This window comes from Schistocerca serialis, chromosome 9 (assembly GCF_023864345.2).
Source record: "Schistocerca serialis cubense isolate TAMUIC-IGC-003099 chromosome 9, iqSchSeri2.2, whole genome shotgun sequence".
NCBI lineage: Eukaryota > Metazoa > Arthropoda > Insecta > Orthoptera > Acrididae > Schistocerca > Schistocerca serialis.
In genome coordinates, this window is record NC_064646.1 from 287,619,913 (window position 1) to 287,641,816 (window position 21,904).

Genomic DNA, 21,904 nt, shown 5'->3' on the forward strand with positions numbered 1-21,904 from the left:
GCTCACCTGAACCTCCCGATACCAGCAATATTCTACTGTGTTTCTACAAAGTAGTTGACATATTTCTGAGACAACATTCAGATTTGATTTCATTAATGTAGAGATACTTTGATACATCGATATGTTTATGTTGAAATGATATTATTCTTATATATATTCTTTCTTTTGTTACTATGATCTTTGTCGTACTTGTAACTCTGATTTTCGGGCGCGTAAGCGATTATTAGTTAATTAGTTGTTAGAGAGTCAGACCTTGAGAAGGTCAAGTCTTGGACGTCATGTTGGAAAGACGCATATTGTAGTCAGCTTCTAAAATGTGAACTTTAACAGTGAGGAAGATGTTTTCAAGTATGTTTTGAATTGTGAAGTGATGCTTTGTGTGTTACGTGATATTGCAGCAAAAGTAATAAAAAAGAAGCGTAATTTAAATTCTGAGTGCTGATTACTTTTTTACATCACCATTGTCCTGCAAAAGTGTAATCTTCAAGAATGGTTTGTGAAGCGCATCTATAAAACTTCTGAATATAGCAGAATAAAACCTAGGCCTCTTTGCATCCGAGCTTGGAATCATCACCACCTAGATTTTCGACGATTGAGCCATGATTTTACAACGAGACCAGCGTGGGAAACACGAAAAGATGAGTGCCTAGTTTGTTCATTATTACATGAAATGACTTTATTAACTGTGCTCTAATGACACCTGCCACATAATAACTTTGTTGTTGCCCGAAAATGCAGTATTTAGCAGCGTGAGCAACACCACAATCATTATTAAATTTTGACCTTTGTTGTGGTAGGACTGTTAGAAGGTGAAAACCTGGGGGCGGCAAGTTAGAGTGAACAAGGTGGGTGTGGAATGACTCCGCAGCCCAACTCTTGTATAGCGTTTTTTTTTTTTTTTTTTCAGTCTAGCAGAATGCAGGCGGGCGTTATCGTAGAGTAGTATCATTTCAAGCAGTCTTCCTGGTCGTTGTCTTGAACTGCGTCTTCAAGTCTCACTTGTTGACAATAAGTGCCGGTATGGGTGGTTACACCTCGACTACGGGGAAGCAATTCGTAGTACACCACACCGTCGCTGTTCGATCAGGTGCATAACATCATCTTTTGTGGATGCGCGCTGGTCTTTGTACGGGGAGTTGCTGCTTTGTCTGGGCTCAACCATTCCTTTCTTTTCCTTATGGCAGCATAAAGAAACCATTTCTCGTCACCAGTAACGATACAGGATAGAAACGGTCGGTGCTGTTAACGAGCCAATTGATGACGAACAAGCAGAGATGCACATGTGCCCCCCCCCCCCCCCCCCCCTGCTGATTTTTGTGGTTTTGACTTACAGCACACCTCATTTTTGAACCTTCCCCATTTCATGCAAATGTCACATGATGGCGAAATGGTAACAGTTCATCACGTTTGCCTGTTGTAGAGTACAATGGTGTACATCATTGTGGATTAATGCATTTAAACAGTCTTCATCAAATACCGAAGGTCTTCCTGCACTTGGAGAGTCACTAATGTCGAAACGTTCCTCCTTGAAACGAGAAAACCATTTCCTTGCCGCACTGTGTACAATGGCAGTATCCCCATACACGGCGCAGATGTTTCTAGCTTCTCCGCTGCTGTCACCCCTCTACTGAACTCAAACAGAAGAGTATGTCCGAAACGCTCCGATTTCTCCACTGGCACTCAATTTTCTAGCGTCCACAGCTTCACTCACTCTTTTGAAATGACAAAAAGACAAGACGTAAACTCAAAAAGCAAAAGTGAACTGCAGATAAAAATTGACAATCGATAAACAAAGCCAAAACAAGCGGAATACCAACATACAAAACAAGAACACAACGAATTTATGCACCAGTCTACTATAACGAATTCGCCATCGACGGGACGTTCGACCCAGTGCCCCTCCTTTCTTACCTTCCATGCAAGAGGAAGACCACAAGGCCATAGTATTTAAGTTTCTCGTTTACAATATTGTGGGCCACATAGTCGTAGGCTTTGGAACATCTCAGCATATATCAGTAGGATAGGTTTTGCTGGTTAACTCGGCCAGAGCTCCATTTGCGAGGTCATGTGTGATCTTCCGCAGGGTATTAGCCTATTTATGAACTGAATGTGAGACGCATTTAACAAGCTAAAAATTAATCAACGTGCTATTGTAGCCTACAAGAAGACTGGAAGAAGTGATATGGACCTGTAATTACAGGTTATTTACGTTTTTTTCGATTTTTACAGGTAGACAAATGTTCGTGATGCAGAGCAAACTCGTGAAGGATTATAAAAAGTACGTGTATGGATGGTTGACGCAGCTACTTACTGGTCCATTCCAAGGAGACCCGATGTGCTTGGTATAGATGACATCAGGAACGCCAACAATAACTGTAGCAGCCGCATCTTTGTTGTTGATGCAGCCATTGCTGTAACAAAGGAAAACACAAACAATGCTGATATTTTTGATGTCTTGTTTCCTCACAATATAGACTTTGTAAATAACAAGCTAACTAGCATATTCTGCATCTTTAGAATACGGGAACCTGTCTGACACTGTACACATTTCTTTTAATCCGGACAAGTGTGAACAGCACTTGCGCTCTGACGTTTCCGTACATACTCAGTTATGTATATAGATAATTCATCTAAAGTTATGAGTGAGTTTAGTTTGCGAATATAAAAATATGTAACATAAATGGCCGTACCTTTTAATTGCTTAAATATTTATGCCTCTAAGGGACCATATACCTTAGCAAGTAACGTAAAGTTCAACTTGATAAACTCTACCCATTCCTGAGAAAAACGGGTCTTAACAGAGGGAAATATAGATAGACGTATGGATAACAAATGATAAAAAATCTCTTTTTATGTGATATAATTATAAGTTTAAAAATTTTCAAATTTTTCTTTTTGTGCTTTACTTGTGCTGTGAAGCCGCGTTTCTGGAAAATTTAATGATTGTAGGTCATTAGGTTTTGTTGAGTGAGTCCGAGCGTATCAAAATTTGTGACATAAATAGCAGTATCTTTTGATTGCACTGATATAGAGGCTTAAATGTGTTATGCCTCCAAGGTACCGTAACCCTTAGTATTTGACCTAAATTTCAAACTGGTATCTCTATCCGTTCCTAAGAAAAAAGTGACTTAAGAGACGGATAGACATACAGACGTACGGACAACTAAAGGCAAAAAAACATTTTTATCTGATACAATTTCAAATTAAAATTTTCGATTTTATCCTCTATTTGTACTGTGAATCCCTGCTTCTGGCAAATCTCATGATTCTAGGTCAACAGAAAGTACCCTATAGATTTTCATGAGTGAGTTTGCGATTAACAAAATACGTGACACAAACGACTGCATGTTTTTAATTGCATGGACTTAGATGTTTAAATCTTCTACGCCGCTAAGGGACCGTATACCTTGGCAATTAATTTAAATTTCAACTTGATAACTCTACCCGTCCCTGAGAAAAAGGGTCTTACCAGACGGAAGGATAGAGAGACGAACCGGCAGCAAAAAAAAAAAAGTGTGATACAATTTCAAATTGATTCTATATCAGCGGGAAATTGATGAGTGAATTTTCGAGACCCAAACTATGTGACATAAATGGCTCTATCTTTTGATTGCAGTGACTTAGAAGCTTCAATGCATTACACCGCCAAGGGACCGTAGACCGTAATATTTGTCATAAATTTTAACTCGATACCTTTACCCGTTCCTGTGAAAAAGGGGTCATAGCGAACGGACAGACAGATAACAAGCTATCCTATAGAGGTTTCATTTTTACCGACTAAAGTGCGGTCCATAAAAACAGTTGTATCAGTTTACAGCGTTAGTGATAAACTTCTGGATAACGCTACATGGGTTAAACACTAGTAGTACTACAAAGCAATAAGAATGTGGGATCACAATAATATGTTAATGTTAGTAGTAGAGAAGCCGAGTGGCAGTGTTAGATTCATTGCACGCATTTTGTAGAAGTGTAGTGAATCTGTTTAAAAACAAAAGGCATAGGAGGCTCTACGGTATTATGTTCTACAAGGGCCATTTCTAAACTAGTGTCTGCTATTTTTGTGTTGATTTTGAGTGACCGAGCCGGTGAATGTTGTAAAATTTTTTAATATTCCCGCTAATTTCAGATTGGTTTCGTTGGCGTGTGCCATATGGTTGTGGCAACAGGAGGGCGTTCCACAACGACGCTTGGCATCTAAGACTACATAAGACTTTGCATTCCTCATTGATGAGCAAATGGTTCCGACAGAATTTCATCGACGCATGATGAAACTGTATGGAGGTAGTACAAAAGGTATATACACTGAAAAAGATGGGTAAAAACGTTTTATTTGAAATGTTATGATTTTATGATAGGAAACTAAAATTAATCAGGCATTACTGATGAGAAGGTTTTGAAGAATTTCTTGTAAGACATGGTGACGAAGGAGATGCCAAGAGAAAAAAATCAATATCAAATTCACCAAAGACGATTGGGAAAGAAGAAATGAGTGCCACATACAGTTAAGTAGAGGGAAAAGCGGAGAATGAAGATCGATAAGGCTTCGATGAAGTACCAATCTGTGTGCTGAATCACTGTATATAAGTTCCCCGTACCGAATGAAACATAATATAATAAGAATCGCAACCAGGCATCGTCGCTATGGTCCTGATGTTAGCTGATAGTGTATGTAGTGATGTGGTACGAAATATGTGTGTAGTGTGTGTAGTTTGTGCAGTGACTGGGAGTGAGAGATAAATAGTGTAGCACTCGCTTTTTGTGTTATTAAATAACATCTTTGCTAAACAGTATTGTACACTAGGGGTGAACCGAACGAGGCAGCACTGTCGTAAACAGACTGGCCTCGTATTCGTGATGGTGCAAGTTCCAATGTTCATCTGGCCATCCTTATTCCTTGGAAACGGAAATGTCGTGTGGCTACGGCCTCCCGTCGGGTAGACCGTTCGCCTGGTGCAGGTCTTTCGATTTGACGTCACTTCGGCGACCTGCGTGTCGATGGGGATGAAATGATGATGATTAGGACAACACAACACCCAGTCCCTGAGCGGAGAAAATTTCCGACCCAGCCGGGAATCGAACCCGGGCCCTTCGGATTGACAGTCTGTCACGCTGACCACTCAGCTACCGGGGCGGACCCTTATTCCTTATTTAGGTTTTTCGTGGTTCCCCTAAGCTACGTCAGGCAATTGCCGGGATGATTCCCCCTATAAAGTCACAGCCAACAACCTGTATCGTCCGTATCAAACTAGATCTCCAAGTATGCAATTGCTTGTTGTTCTGAAATTGTAATCTCACATACCCACTATCCTTGTAAGTGATCTGTGGATGAATAAACTACCACTGCCCTGCTACTACTATAACTGCATCTAACCAGTCAGAGATGCTCTACGCAGTAGCAGTCCCATTGAAGATGGGACACAGGATTCGCTCTCGTTAATTCGTAGCTCATGCCCTCAAGATTTGACTAGTAGTAATCAACCAAGACTATAATGGAACCGGCAACAATGTAATCCCCGTCCGTGCCTTGACTGTGCGAACCGCCATCAATCATGAATCGGACTGCAAGATACTAATGTCCCAAATTTAAGCAATATCAGCACACGTGACCACTTTCCCTCATCAAGAATTACAAACGATAGTGTCCAACATGCTCCGTATGGTGAATTACGGAGAATCTATGCAGATGTAGATGTAATTAGGGAAGTTCTTAAAAGCCTAATACATAAATCAAAAACAGTGAACAAAATCGAAATCTCTGTTTTAAACAAATAAAATAGATAATAAGAAATGTGATTACCCTTATGTTACACACGCTTTTGGCAGTTACATTCATATCGACACTAAAGCATTCAACAGCTCTATTGGCAGGCTATCGCATGCCTGAGAAATAAGTGTCGGATGTCTTGCAGAGTTCTTGCTCATGATTGAAGGACAGCAATTCCTTTCCCCAATACATCCCAACATACTCCAATGAACGACTAGCACCTGACAAATGTGATTTTTTCGCCTGCAATCGGCTGTCAATTCCGCGGACCTCGCCCCCCTGCGATCGACTTCAGTCCTCCGATGGCGTTGTTCTGGACACAGGCACTTTGGAACTAAGCCTGCACTCTATCATACTCCCTACTTATGCGTTCGGTTCTTTTTCTTTTTCCTACTGCCTTTTCTTTACCTTACCAGGTGTAGTGCTTCCGTGAGAACATAATCTCAGTTTATTTCGCTAATTGGTGGCGGAAGGGAAGTAGGATAGCTGTAGTATATGCGTTAAATCTTTGAGCAACAAGAAAAATTCAGCTTAAAACTATTCTCTTATATCAGCAGCTTTAAAAGTAATTCGAATTTATCAGTTATCTGTGATACGAAAGTGCACCTAATGGCCACCAGCAGAAAGCTGTTATATCACATCTCTGGATTTCGCCGCAAGGCACGTTGAAAAGGAAGAACATGGTTAACTATTAAAATAACTAACTAATGGTTAACTACTAAACTTTTCAAATCACAACGAATTTAATGACTCGAATCATGATATAAACGAAGAACGTCACCATCTACCACGAAGAGCTGCTGATTTTTTTAAATTATTTAATTTTGGTACATTTTCAAGTTCCACCAACGAAATGAATGTATAAAGAGCATTACAAAACTGAGCTGTCACAATTTCGAAACCCGCATAATAAAATGTCACATATATACGTATGCATGCGAGAGCATGTTTACCATGTTCCCAAAAGCCGCGCATAAAAACGGGATTTTCCAGTGCTCATACCTCAGGCTCTATTAATGATAAATAGCTAGGGTCAAGCGTTTTGGATAGCCCTTGGATTAGGAACCATTTATATGTCCTATAGAAGGATCGTCTTAGTGTCGCTCTCCTACAGTACAGTGTCAATGTATGAATATTAAACAATTCATCCACCATAGGAAAATGGAGACATACGGTTGAATCTTTTTGCAGTTGATGAAGTCTACGGTGTGCTTGATGAGACTTACGTAGGCACCATTATTTCATTGTCAGATCCTCGGAAAGCCCCCCAAAAATGTTTTTTCGTATTTTTTCGTCGTCACCAGCGGACCAAAACCTGGCCGAGGATTCCAAGGTGGCTACGCACTGCAAACAGCTGAAATTTTTGCGATATATTTCTAAAATCCGGATCTTGGACAGTCTTGGAAACTTTCTTGATATCGCTATCCATTTCTCAGACACAGAGATTCAATGTTAACCTATTCGTACACGTAAAATAAGCACGCAAAAATTAAATAGACTGATTGATGACAAGTATACCCATCATAAACCTGTGATATGAATGAATGAACGTTGCTTTTGCGTAAATTCAAGACCGGTTCCTGAGGAAACCCCCAAAAAAGCGTTTTTCACCAATTATTTCGTCGTCAGTAGCGGACCAAAACCCAGTCACGGATTTCAAGACGACTATCCACAGCAAATAGCTGTAATTTTTGCGATATACCCCTAAAATTCCAGTCTCTAACAATCTTGAAAAGTTTTTAGATATCTTTATCCGTCTTACAGATATAGAGGTTCAAAGTTACTCTACTTGTGCACGTAAAATGCTGTGTGAGCCGAAAACATAATTCGTAGGGTTCTGGGAACTGCATATAGTAGTTCTGGGAACTGCATATAGTAGTACTGAAGCACATGTAAAATTTTTGTGCACGTAAAAGCCGGTATGAGGTGTAAAATTAGTTTTGCTTTATTTCACTTCTACACAAGTAAGCTATGAAAATTTAAGTTCTTTTCATGTGAGTGACATGCTTTGCTATGGCAGTGAAATGAAGAGAATGAGCTGAAAAATCCTCCTATCGAAGCACAAAAAAGGCGAATACACTCCTCTTTATTAAAAGACTCTTACTGGAAAGAACAGTACCAGCTGCCTTATTCTGCCTTTCTCGGCACCTTTAAAAGTAGTGGGAAAGAGACGGATTAGTAATAATTGCGGAAGTTAGTAGACAGTGGTAGTAGTATAGAAAGAGCGAAGGAGCAAAGGAAGTCTGAGATGAAGAGAGGGATACAGTGGCAGTGGAACATAGCTGACAATGACAGAAAAGTGCTAGGAAAAGAGTGAAGAAGACAATGCCAGTAGAAAAGGAACAAAGAGAAGGATAAAGTGGATGTGGGTGAGAGCCAGTGATAATGAGACAGTCTATGAAAATGACAACAAGGAAGAGAGAGATACTGACAGTGAGAAGAGACAGCAGCAGTTGTAGGAATGAATGATGTAGTAGCAGTAAGAGTGAACAAGAAGGAGACAGTGACAGTGAAAGGAGACAGTAGTATTAGGACAGAACGAAGGTGACTGTCGCTGTGAGACAGAACAATTACAGAGACACAAAGTGATAATCACAACGAGTCGGGCCAAATGAGTGAAGGAGAATCAGCAGTTGGGAGTGGATCGGCGTGAAGGACTTAAAGCGATGAACTAGTGCATGTGAGGGAGTTACAGTAAGGGAGCTCGTCGGAGTGAAAGGCAAGCTGCATGTTTAAAAGAGCACGAATATATTCGCATCCGAAAATTTTTGAGAAAAATTTTAAAGGTCTGAGGAAGAAAGCTTGAGGCAGCTGGTACCCCACTTTTCAGTCAATCTTTTAATAAAGAGGAGCAAATTCGCCTTACTTGTGCTCCAATAGCAGCATTTTTCCGCTGGTAAAATCATTTACTCATACCAAGCGATTTAATCAATGGCGTTAAGTAATAAAACCCATGAATTCGTCACTGGAAATAAAGTAAGGCAATTAGAATAACGTAACAGACGCTGCGTCTGTTTTTATCTGAGTGTGTCATGCTAATCACACACTATTTATACGCGAAACTTTACATTTGGTTATATTGGTGAGCAAGCTGTATATGAGACAGGCGAACTACTCTCAAACTTAAAATAATAATAATAATAATAATAATAATAATAATAATAATAATCGCAGTTCCAAAGAAAGCAGGTGCTGACAGGTGTGAAAAATACCGCACTATGAGTTTAATAAACCACGGCTGCAAATACTAGCACGAATAATTTAGAGAAGAATGGAAAAACTCGTAGAAGCCGACCACGGGGAAGATCAGTTTGGATTTCGGAGAAATGTAGGAACACGCGAGGCAATACTGATCCTACGACTTCTCATAGAAGATAGCTTAAGGAAAGGCAAACCTACGTTTATAGCACTTGCAGATTTAGAGAAACTTTTCGACAATGTTGACTGGAATACGCTCTTTCAAATGCTAAAGGTGGCAGGAGTAAGATACAGGGAACAAAAGGCTATTTACAATTTGTACAGAAACCAGAGGGGAGTTGTATGAGTCGAGGGGTTCGAAAGGGAAGCAGTGGTTGAGAAGGGAGTGAGACAGGGTTGTAGCAATCCCCGATTTTATTCAATCTGTGTATTGAGCAAGCAGTAAAGGAAACAAAAGGGAAATTTGGAGTAGGAATTAAAACCCAGAGAGAAGAAACAAAAACTTTGAAATTTGTCGATGACACTGGAATTTTAGCAGAGACACCAAAGCACTTGGAAGAGCAGTTGAACGGAGTGGACAGTATCTTGAAAGGAGGATATAAGACGAACGTCTACAAAAGCAAAGCGAGAATAATGGAATATAGCCGAATTAAATCAGGCGATGCTGACGGAATTAGGTTAGAAAATGAGACACTTAAAGTTGTAAATGAGTTTTGCTATTTGGGAAGCAAAATAACTCATGATGGTAGAAGTAGGGAGAATATAAAATGCAGACTGGCAATGGCAAGAAAAGCGTTTCTGGAGAAGAGAAATTTGATTACGTCGAGTATAGATTTAAGTGTTTGGAAGTATTTTCTGAAGGTATTTGTCTGGAACGTAGCCGTGCATGGAAGTGAAACATGGACGATAAATAGTTTAGACAAGAAGGGAATAGAAACTTTTGAAATGTGGTACTACAGAAGAATGCTGAATAGTAGATGGGTAGATCACGTATCTAACAAAGAATTACTGAATATAATTGGGTAAAAGAAAAATTTGTGGAACAACCTGAGCAAAAGAAGGGATCGGTTGGTAGGAAACATTCTGAGACATCAAGGGTTCACTAATTTAGCGCTGTGGGGAAGCGAGTGGGGTAAAAACTGTAGAGGGTGGGCAAGAGATGAATACAGTAAGGGGACGTAGGTTGCAATAGTTACTCGGAGATGAAGAGACTTGCAAAGGATAGAGAAGCATGGAGAGCTGCATCAAACCAGTCTTCGGGCTGAAGACGACAACAACAACAATATGTTGAGGCTCAGCAGTCAGTCCCTACAACAAGCGTCAATGATCTGCAGACCCTCCTGTACTTCGCTACAGTTCGGCTTCTCGATATACAATACATCATGCGTGAACACCCTCATGGAGCTACCGACGTCACCTACTATGTCATTCTATATACTGTGGACAGTACACTCCATTGGGGTGCGTGTGGCGTCACTTTTACGTCTGGAGATTTCTCTCCATTAAAAATGACATGCTGTGCTCTGTTTGCTAGGGACTCTTCAATCCAATCAGGGTCTTGCGGACGAACAAAACCAGCTGGGTTCAACAATACTGAATATAATGTAGATCCATTTTGTAGGGAAATTTTAACAGTTATTTACACTAATTACTTTTCTCTCTCCCCATGACCATGACCTGGCCGTGTTAGGTTGGCTGCATGCCTCAGCAATACAGACAGGGGAACAAGTCATTGGTGGCCTGACAACTTCCTGAAAAACGGCATAGCCTTTTCACCGGCTAAAATGGGAACATTATGTATGACTGACTGATATGTATTTGTAACATTACACGGTGTGGCCTTGCTATGCTTGTATTGAGAGCAAGGGGAAACCAGTCATCATCAGAACCGAAGAACATGAAAGGCAAGCAGTAAACGAGAAGGGAGTGAGACCGGGTTGTAGTGTATCCGACATGTATCTCAAACTGTGCACCGGGCAAGCAGTAAAGGAAACGGAGGAGAAATTTACCTAGGGGATTGAAGATCAGCAGGAAGAAATAAAATCTGAAAGAATTGCAAACGACATTGCAATTCCGTCAGAGAGAGCAAATGACTTGGAAGATCAGTTGTTTACAATACGTAGTATTTGAGAAGAGGGTAAACAAGGGCAACGAAGTGTACTCGAAAAATCAGGCGATGCTAAGGGAATTACATCGTCTAGTCACATTCATGTGACCACCTGTCAAAAGCCTGAATAACCAGTTTTGCAGTGCGCACGGCTGCGAGACGTGCAGGAAGAGTACGATTTTGCAGTGCCTGAATTGTTCAGAATTATGGTGCAATGTTCCTTCGGGCCGGCCGGTGTGGCCGAGCGGTTCTAGGCGCTTCAGTCTGGAACCGCGCGACCGCTACGGTCGCAGGTTCGAATCCTGCCTGGGGCATGGATGTGTGTGCTGTCTTTCGGTTAGTTAGGTTTAAGTTGTTCTAAGTTCTAGGGGACTGATGACCTCAGATGTTAAGTCCCATACTGCTCAGAGCCATTTGAACCATTTTTTGTTCCTTCGGATAGGTGCTGCAACATCGTATTTATTCGCCGACTCCGAACAAGACACATTCAATTAAATTTTTTTCTGTGTACGGGAATATACATAATGAAAATGGCTCTGAGCAGTATGGGACTTAATATGTGTGGTCATCAGTCCCCTAGAACTTAGAATTACTTAAACCTAACTAATCAAAGGACATCAAACACACCCACGCCCGAGGCAGGATTCGAACCTGCGACCGTAGCGGTCACGCGATTCCAGACTGAAGCGCCTAGAACCGCACGGCCACACCGGCCGGCTACATAATGAATCTAGGAGGGAAGGTTGTGGACACATGTTTGACGACATATGGAAGTTTTGTTCTGGCTGAGGAGCGTGCTCGGATAGCTTCTTGACAAGAGGGAAATCCGGGTTCGAGTCCCGGTCCGGCACAAATTTTCACTGTCGTCATTCCATTACACAGCTGATGGTTGCCCGTATTTGAAACTTCGAATACAATCGTGTAATGCAGGAAGAGAGACAGTGAGATTCTGGAAGGTACCGACAGAGATGTGCAGCCATGCCGACTCCAGTGTCGTGGGCAGCTGCACAAGATTTCTCTGTTGAAGATCCATGACGCGAACAGTTCGATCGAGGTGGTCCCACAGATTCTCGACTGGGTTTAAATCCGGAGAGTTTGGTGGCCAGGCAGTAAAACTCATCCTGGTGTTCTTCGAACCACGCACGTGCAGATCGAGCAGTGTGGCATGTTGAATTGTCCTGCTTTTAAATGCCATCGTGCCGAGAAAAAACAAACTACGTATGAAGGTGGACGCAGTCCCCAGGGATAGATGCATGCTTGTGTTGACCCATTATGCCTTCCGAATAACGAATTCACCCAAGGAAAGTCACGAAAACATTCTCCAGATCATAACGCTCCCTTCTTCGGCCTTGACACTTCCGACGATTGTTACAGATTGGTTGCTTCCAGACGTTTCACGCCTCGCACCGCCAACGGCCATCTGCTCGCTGGAGGAGAAAACGTGATTCATCCGAAAACGCCACCTGTCGCCGCTCACTGGACGTCCAGTCGCTGTGCAATCCCAGCCTTCGTCGTCGGTGAACTGCAATAAACAGGGTGCATGAAACAGACGGCTGGTGCTGAGACCCATATGCAGCAACGCTCGCTGAATCGTCGATGAGGAGGCAGGAGACACTGTTGGTACCCCTTGGTTCACCTGGGCGGCCAGCTGCTCAACAGTTGCATGTCTATTCGTCCGTACATATCTCCTTAGCCGTCGTTCACCCTTGTCGTCCATGGCCCACGGTGGAGCACAGTTGCTTCAGCGCCGGTTTTGGAGAGTGCCATTTTGTCGTGCACTATACGTTAAACACGGTGGCAAGTAAGTAGCCGTTTCGAAAATGCTTCCACCCTTGGCCAAAAGCCAATGACTATGCCCTTGTGGGAGGCAGATAAATCACTCCGTTTCTGCATTACGACAAAGACTGCACTGTCTCCGCGTCCCGCGACGCGCTTTACAAAGTATAATAGCGCTGCCACTCGCTTTCCGCGCGTGCTTTTTGCATCTTGACGCCGAACATACGAGGTGGTCTCATTGATGTTACTGGACCGTGTTCATTACGAGAAGAAGCCCCAAAAGTAGTAGACGAGTTTTGGTGTTCGGACAGCAAAATAAACGATAGTGGCTAAAGTAGTGAGGATACAAAATGCACACTAGCAGCAAAAAGGAAATCGTTCCTGAAAAAGATAAATTTGTAGTCATCGAATATAGATTCAAGTTTTAATATGTCTTTTTGTAAAGGTATCTGTCTGGAGTTTAGCATTTTACAGAAGTGAGACATGGACAATAAACGGACATGAAAAAAATTGAAATTTTTAAAGTATGATGGAAGATTAGTTTAGATGGAATATCTAATGAAGGCGTATTGACCCGAGACGAGGACAAAAGAAGCTTATGACACAATTTAATTGGAAGAAGGAATCAGTTAACACAACAAATTCTGAGGCAAAAAGAAAGATTCGGTAATGGAGGCAGTGTGGGGGCTAAAAACTGTGGAGCGAGATAAAGGATTGACTGCAGTAATGAGTTTCAAATGGCGGTACATTACGTAAAAGAATTAAAGCACCACTTTTTCCAAACCTACTCATTTTCCCTCATTGTGGCGCGAAGGTTTGAAATTTGGCTCAGAGGTACCTACAACTTTCCCCTGTAATGGTGCGAAAGCGCGGCACGCAGCGACGTCACCATCGGCTTGGACGGCGCTTCAGGCAGCAAGATGTCGACGAATGCGAAAAACAGGCTAGAGCTCAGGAGTTGATGTGAGGTTCACAGTGGGTTAGTGATGTTACACTGGCACCAAAGCCTACCACAGTTCAACCCAACACCACTGCTGACGTGTCACACGACAGGAAGGTCGCCATCTTCTCCTCTCCCCCTCCCCCCCCCCCCCCCATCACCCACAACTCACCCTTTTCTTGACGCCTCTGCGATTCTGGTCAGAACCGTAACGCCCAGATTTGAAATCACTCATTTTTCTTATGGGTGGGCGAGGAAAACATTTCAGACATATATCCACTTAGAATCGATATGAAGAAACGGTGCCAGCTAAACCACCCCTTCCCTTAGGACGTTCATTTACGAATATTTCACAGTCGAGAAAGGCAGTATGCAGTCCTATGTGCGACAGAATGCCGCGCGGGATAGCCTCGCGCTGTAGCCATCTTGTCACAGTTCGCGCGGCTCCACCCGTCGGAGGTTCGAGTCCTCCCTCGGGCATGAGTGTGTGTGTTGTCCTTTGCGTAAGTCAGAGTAAGTTAGATAACGTAGTGTGTAAGCTTAGGGACCGATGACCTCAGCAGTTTGGTCCCACAAGATCTTACCACAAATTTCCAAAATTTTGTGCGACACAATGACGCTCTTCAGTACGTACAACAGAACGACGTTTTTGACAATATTTGACACTGCTGACACTTCCCGGATGATTCAACTCTTCTCTAAAGACACCGTGGGGCTGTAGTGGGGCTGCTACCCCATTGAACTTGATCTCACCCTTTTGGAGATAAGTGTAATTTTTGCTCTGGCATAAAGTACAGAAGCAGTTCAGAACATTCTACGAAAATTTGATTGTTATCCTAAGCTGCAGAGGGTGTTACGCTTTTTCAGAAGTCCTGATTCGCGCCGTTCTGTAACGTGATCCCAGGGTGCAACATTGATATGTGCATGAATAAATCGGCAAACGGTTCCTGTGGGACGTCCGCCCCCCCCCCCCCCCCCCCACACACACACACCAGTGAAGCAACACCCTCTGCTCCATCTCTGCAAACCTTGTTCAGCACTTTAAAAACTTACCTGTATAGAGACAACCATTGGCCACTTCCTAGGCAATTGTGGCCTGTTAACCCATTCGATACCCCTAAAATTCCGCATGTCTACAAGCAGGTGCTGGAGTATCAGTGTAGCGTGACTCAGCTGTACGGTGTCCAACAGGTTGCCCACGTGCACGTGCCTTAGAATAGGTCAAGCGTTGTCGTTGTACATACACATTTTACACTGTTCAACAAAGGTGTGTGAATAACACCAATGGTATTGACGAACTGGTGGGGTCTCAGAGGGACACTTCGCTGTTGTATTCATGCATATGTGAGTATCGCAACCCCCATCGCCACAACACAGGGGAGCACAAAACAGGAGGACGGAAAAAGCATAAATGCCTTTTGCTGCTTCGCATCACATTCAAATTTCGTAGAATGATTTTGACTAGTCACAAGTGGTTCCTCTCTATATATCAGAATAATGGTTGCAGCCTCACTATATCCTCAGAGGAGTGTTAAATCGTAAAGGGGAGTGTCAGTATCAAATGTGGCCAAGAACGTCGTTGTGTTGCATATCATACTACAGTCTGCCGTTTACGATTGTGTGTAAATGAATGCCCCAAGGAAGGGTTGGTTTAATTGACGCCGTTTATGCCACCTCCTGAGGCCTTTTCGCGTCGATTCTCAGCGGCGATGTGTCTCAAATTGTTTCCTCGGTCACCCATAAGAAAAACGCGTGAATTTAACGCTGGGCGTCGCGATTCTGAGCTGCATCGAAGAGGTGTCAAGGGAAGCGGTGAGCAGTGGCTAAGGGGCCAGCGTGACGACCGTCTCATCGTGTAACACGTCCGCAGTGGTGTTGGTCAGAACTGTGGTGAAACTTGGTGCCAATGTGACCTCATTAACCCACCTTACACCTCACATGAACTTCACAGCTCTTGCCTATATTCGCACGTGTCGCTTTTGCGCCATTACAGAAGAAGGTTCTAGGCAACTTTGAAACACATTTGAGACTTCTGTGTTGCAATGGAGGAGAATGACAATGTTTCAAAATCGTGACCCTTTAATTCTTTTGTGCATTGTCGATTGCTTTAGCTGTGTATAAGTGAACCAGTCGTCGAACTGAATCCCACAACTGCCACATAAAGTGTTCTCTTCTCTGTTTACCATTACTCTGGGTTACTATTCACACGAAGGGCGTTCTGTCTAGCACGAGTGGTCCTACGGCATACTAGGTGATGTATTGGTTCATACGAGGGTAATCCCAAAAGTAAGGCCTCCTGTTTTTTAATAAGTACATAGACCTGTTTATTTCTACAGTGGTTTACATCAGTTTAAAGCTTGAACATTTAGCTATTTTTCTACATAATCACCATTTCCGTCGATGCATTTTTGTAGTCGTTGTGGCAGTTTTCGTATGCCCATGTCATACCAGCTCGCCGCCATCCTGTTCAGAAAGTTATGAACCTCTTCTTTCACCTCGTCGTCGTAGCTGAATTGCTTTCCGGCCAAATATCCTTTTAAGCTAGGGAACAGGTGATAGTCACTGGGAGCCAAGTCCGGACTATAGGGTGGGTGGGTGATTATGTTCCACTGAGATTGTTGCAGGAGAGCAACGGTTTGCGAAGCAATGTGTGAGCGAACGTTGTCATGGAGAATGTGTACACCCTTGCTCAACACTCCTCTTCTCCGGTTCTGAATTGTCCGTTTGAGTTTTTTCAGAATCTCACAGTACCTGTCAGCGTTAATTGTTGTCCCAGGGATTCAGCTACGAGGACGAGATGAAAGAAGAGATTCATAACTTTCTGAACAGTATGGCGGCGAGCTGGTTTGACATGGGCGTACAAAAACTGCCACAGCGTCTACAAAAATGTATCGACAGGAATGGTGATTATGTCGAAAAATAGCTAAATGTTCAAGCTTTAAACTGATGTAAACCACTGTAGAAATAAACAGGTCTATGTACTTATGAAAAAATAGGAGACCTTACTTTCGGGATTACCATCGTATAATGAACCATGGACCTTGCCGCTGGTGGGGAGGCTTGCGTGCCTCAGTGATACAGATGGCCGCACCGTAGGTGCAACCACAACGGAGGGGTATCTGTTGAGAGGCCAGACAAACGCGTGGTTCCTGAAGAGGGGTAGCAGCCTTTTCAGTAGTTGCAGGGGCAACAGTCTGGATGATTGACTGATCTGGCCTTGCAACACTAACCAAAACGGCCTTGCTGTGCTGGTACTGCGAACGGCTGAAAGCAAGGGGAAACTACAGCCGTAATTTTTCCCGAGGGCATGCAGCTTTACTGTATGGTTAAATGATGATGGCGTCCTCTGGGTAAAATATTCCGGAGGTAAAATAGTCCCCCATTCGGATCTCTGGGCGGGGACTACTCAAGAGGACGTCGTTATCAGGAGGAAGAAAACTGGGGTTCTACGGATCGGAGCGTGGAATGTCAGATCCCTTAATCGGGCAGGTAGGTTAGAAAATTTAAAAAGGGAAATGGATAGGTTGAAGGTAGATATAGTGGGAATTAGTGAAGTTCGGTGGCAGGAGGAACGAGACTTTTGGTCAGGTGAATACAGGGTTATAAATAGAAAATCAAATAGGGGTAATGCAGGAGTAGGTTTAATAATGAATAAAAAAATAGGAATGCGGGTAAGCTACTACCAACAGCATAGTGAACGCATTATGTGGCCAAGATAGACACGAAGCCCATGCCTACTACAGTAGTACAAGTTTATATGCCAACTAGCTCTGCAGATGATGAAGAAATTTATGAAATGTATGATGAGATAAAAGAAATTATTCAGGTAATGAAGGGAGACGAAAATTTAATAGTCATGGGTGACTGGAATTCCATAGTAGGTAAAGGAAGAGCTGGAAACGTAGTAGGTGAATATGGAATGGGGGTAAGAAATGAAAGAGGAAGCCGCCTGGTAGAATTTTGCACAGAGCGTAACTTTATCATAGCTAACACTTGGTTCAAGAATCATAAAAGAAGTTTGTATGCATGGAAGAATCCTGGAGACACTAGAAGGTATCAGATAGATTATATAATGGTAAGACAGAGATTTAGGAACCAGATTTTAAATTGTAAGACATTTCCAGGGACAGATATGGACTCTGACCACAATCTATTGGTTATGAACTGTAGATTAAAACTGAAGAAACTGCAAAAAGGTGGGAATTTAAGGAGATGGGACCGGGATAAACTGAATAAACCAGAGTTTGTGCAGAGTTTCAGGGAGAGCATAAGGGAAGAATTGACAGGAATGGGGAAAAGAAATACAGTAGAAGAAGAATGGGTAGGTCTGAGGGATGAAGTAGTGAAGGCAGCAGAGGATCAAGTAGGTAAAAAGACGAGGGCTAGTAGAAATCCTTGGGTAACAGAAGAAATATTGAATTTAATAGAAGAAAGGAGAAAATATACAAACGCAGTAAATGAAGCAGGCAAAAAGGAATACAAACGTCTCAAAAATGAGATCGACAGGAAGTGCAAAATGGCTAAGCAGGCATGGCTAGAGGACAAATGTAAGGATGTAGAGGCTTATCTCACTAGGGGTAAGATAGATACTGCCTACAGGAAAATTAAAGAGACCTTTGGCGAAAAGAGAGCCACCTGTATGAATAACAAGAGCTCAGATGGAAAGCCAGTTCTAAGCAAAGAAGGGAAAGCAGAAAGGTGGAAGGAGTATATAGAGGATCTATACAAGGGCGATGTACTTGAGGACAATATTATGGAAATGGAAGAGGATGTAGATGAAGATGAAATGGGAGATACGATACAGCGTAAAGAGTTTGACAGAGCACTGAAAGACCTGAGTCGAAACAAGGCGCCGGGAGTAGACAACATTCCATTGGAGCTACTGACGACTTTGGGAGTGCCGGTCCAGACAAAACTCTACCATCTGGTGAGCAAGATGTATGAGACAGGCAATTACCCTAAGACTTAAAGAAGGATATAATAATTCCAATCCCAAAGAAAGCAGGTGTTGACAGATGTGAAAATTACCGAACTATCAGTTTAATAAGTCAAAGCTGCAAAATACTAACAAGAATTCTTTACAGACGAATGGAAAAACTGGTAGAAGCCGACCTCGGCGAGGATCACTTTGGATTCCGCAGAAATGTTGGAACACATGAGGCAATACTGACCCTACGACTTATCTTAGAAAATAGATTAAGGAAAGGCAAACCTACATTTCTAGCATTTGTAGACTTAGAGAAAGTTTTTGACAATGTTGACTGGAATACTCTCTTTCAAATTCTAAAGGTGGCAGGGGTAAAATACAGGGAGCGAAAGGCTATTTACAATTTGTACAGAAACCAGATGGCAGTTATAAGAGTTGAGGGGCATGAAAGGGAAGCAGTGGTTGGGAAGGGAGTGAGACAGGGTTGTAGCCTGTCCCCGATGTTATTCAATCTGTATATTGAGCAAGCAGTGAAGGAAACAAAAGAAAAATTCGGAGTAGGTATTAAAGTCCTTGGAGAAGAAATAAAAACGTTGAGCTTCGCCGATGACATTGTAATTCTGTCAGAGCAGCTGAATGGAATGGATGGCGTCTTGAAAGGAGGATATAAGATGAACATCAACAAAAGCAAAACGAGGCTAATGGAATGTAGTCGAATTAAGTCGGGTGATGCTGAGGGAGTTTGAATAGGAAATGAGACACTTGAAGTAGTAAAGGAGTTTTGCTATTTGGGGAGCAAAATAACTGATGATGGTCGAAGTAGAGAGGATATAAAATGTAGACTGGCAATGGCAAGGAAAGCGTTTCTGAAGAAGAGAAAATTGTTAACATCGAGTATAGATTTAAGTCTCAGGAAGTCGTTTCTGAAAGTATTTGTGTCGAGTGTAGCCATGTATGGAAGTGAAACATGGACGATAAATAGTTTGGACAAGAAGAAAATAAAGGCTTTCCGAATGTGGTGCTACAGAAGAATCCCAAAGATTAGATGGGTAGATCACATAACTAATGACGAGGTATTGAATAGAATTGGGGAGAAGAGGAGTTTGTGGCACAACTTGACAAGAAGAAGGGATCGGTTGGTAGGACATGTTCTGAGGCATCAAGAGATCACAAATTTAGCGTTTGAGGGCAGCATGGAGGGTAAAAATCGTATAGGGAGACCAAGAGATGAATACACTAAGCAAATTCGGAAGGATGTAGGTTGGAGTAAGTACTGGGAGATGAAGAAGCTTTCACAGGATAGAGTAGCATGGAGAGCTGCATCAAACCAGTCTCAGAACTGAAGACAACAACAACAACAACATCGTATAGTGTTACTGGATAATCCATTCGGTTGCTATGTTGATAGTATTTCATTCACTCGGTCAATTTCTAGTCCGGAGCTCGTGGGCTAGTGGCTAGCGTTGCTGCCTCTGGATGACGGGTTCCCGGGTCGATTCCTGGCTGGGATGGGGATTTTCTCTGTCCGGGACTGTGTGTTTGTGTTGTCCTCATCATTTCATCATCATCCTCATCATTCGTGACAGTGACTAAATTTGACTGTGTAAACATTGGGACTTTGTAAGGGCGCTGACCACCGCTCAATTGAGCGCCCCACAAACCAAACGTAATCATCACCACACGGTCAATTTCTAAATTATCCATTTTCATCTACGGACGTGCTTCTGGCAGTCCAACTCAACCGAAATATCGAAGTACTCAAGTGATACAAAACGTGACCACATCGTAAATTAGTAGTGCTTCTATAGGGGTAAAACGTACCAGTTATTGTGTGATTGTAAATCCAACTGGGATTGGTTCCATCCTTTGAAGGTTTTCGTGGACCACTTGGATTTCGTTGGGCAGGTATCAATCTTCGATTATTGTATATTTGGCCTTCTTATTAGGTACACACAAGAACTGGCATATTTCATTGTTATAGCAACACTACTGACTGTCGATATGGTATTGGATTATTTCATGTACCTCGGTGTTTCAGCTGACCTAGACTTCCACAAGTAAAGCTGAAGATGAACTTGAACAAATACATGTGAATTAAGTGCCACTAATGAAACACATGAATGGATTACCTAGTCTTCTTTTTCCTGGTCCTGTCTCGTGTCTTCGAAGAGTCGGCATCTTATTACGAACTTGGTGATTTTAGGGGTAGAGCGTGACCGGATGCCGTTCCCTTCCCCACTCCACCTCCCCCCTCTCACTCGCTGAGACTGAATGTGGCAGGAAGTGGGTACCAGCAGCAAATTTCACCTAGCCGGATGTGGAAAACCGCCTAAAAACCACATTCGGACTGGCCTGCACAAGTGCTCTCGTCGTTCAACTGCCGGGTGGGTTCGACCCAAAGCCGGTGCGCCTCCTCGAATCCCGGAGCGGTCTGCTAATGCGCTCGGCTATCCGGGTTGGCTGAACAGATTATCTAATACCAGTACAATAATGAAACATAGCCGAACTTCCCAAAGCGAAGTAAACCACCTCAATCCCTTGTCCGGTATTTCTACGCTGTGTGCAAGCGCGATGACAGTGGTAGCTGCCACGTGAGGGCGCGGCGGGCTCTTACCTCGTGTGGCGCGGCTGCTGGCGCACTGTGGGTTCGCCGCCGCTGCTGAGGGCGGACTGGCCGCTCCTGCGCACTTAGCCGCGCCTATCTGGCAGCCGGCAGCCGCCCACCGCACCACCCCGACCCGTCACCAGCGGCCGCTATCGCGGGCGACGCCCACCACGGCAGTCGCCGCCTCACTGAAGGCTGGAGAAACTCTGGACCCTCACTCGACTGGATCTGTGCGATGGGTACGAGTGTCCAGATGGGCTATCCTGCCAATTCCGTTCCATTCTTTTACGTAGTAGTATCCATTAGAATGACGCCTATGTTTTTCGACTTTTTCCCATCTGCAAGTTCCTTCACTTCCGGTGAATCCCACGTCTAGCCTTGCCCAACCTTGCCCACTTTTTATGGAAATAAGTACAGCACGATCTAAGCACTACTGCAGGTCAGAACGTGTTGGAGGTTTTCTCCCAGTATATGTTTAAAATACTGTAACAAGCTGATAGAAGAAGTTGACATTCTCAAGCTCTTGGAATTAAAACTTGACAAAAGAATTCAGTTGAGAGCACCATAGCACCTAAGTAAACCTTTTT

The 21,904-nt window shown here is 43.1% G+C and overlaps 1 protein-coding gene across 1 annotated transcript in view; it reads right to left on the reverse strand.

Annotated features, from left to right (window-relative positions):
* Nucleotides 1-21,413, reverse strand: part of LOC126419763 (cubilin-like) — a 753,686-nt gene extending 732,273 nt beyond the window's left edge. Inside the window, exons 1-2 of the mRNA XM_050086938.1 lie at nucleotides 21,327-21,413; nucleotides 2,312-2,411 (exon numbers count right to left, since the gene is read on the reverse strand). Of these exons, the coding sequence (XP_049942895.1) occupies nucleotides 2,312-2,409 (98 nt within the window). The 5' untranslated portion in view covers nucleotides 2,410-2,411; nucleotides 21,327-21,413. The remainder of the gene's footprint in view (nucleotides 1-2,311; nucleotides 2,412-21,326) is intronic.
* Between the last annotated feature and the right edge of the window lie 491 nt (nucleotides 21,414-21,904).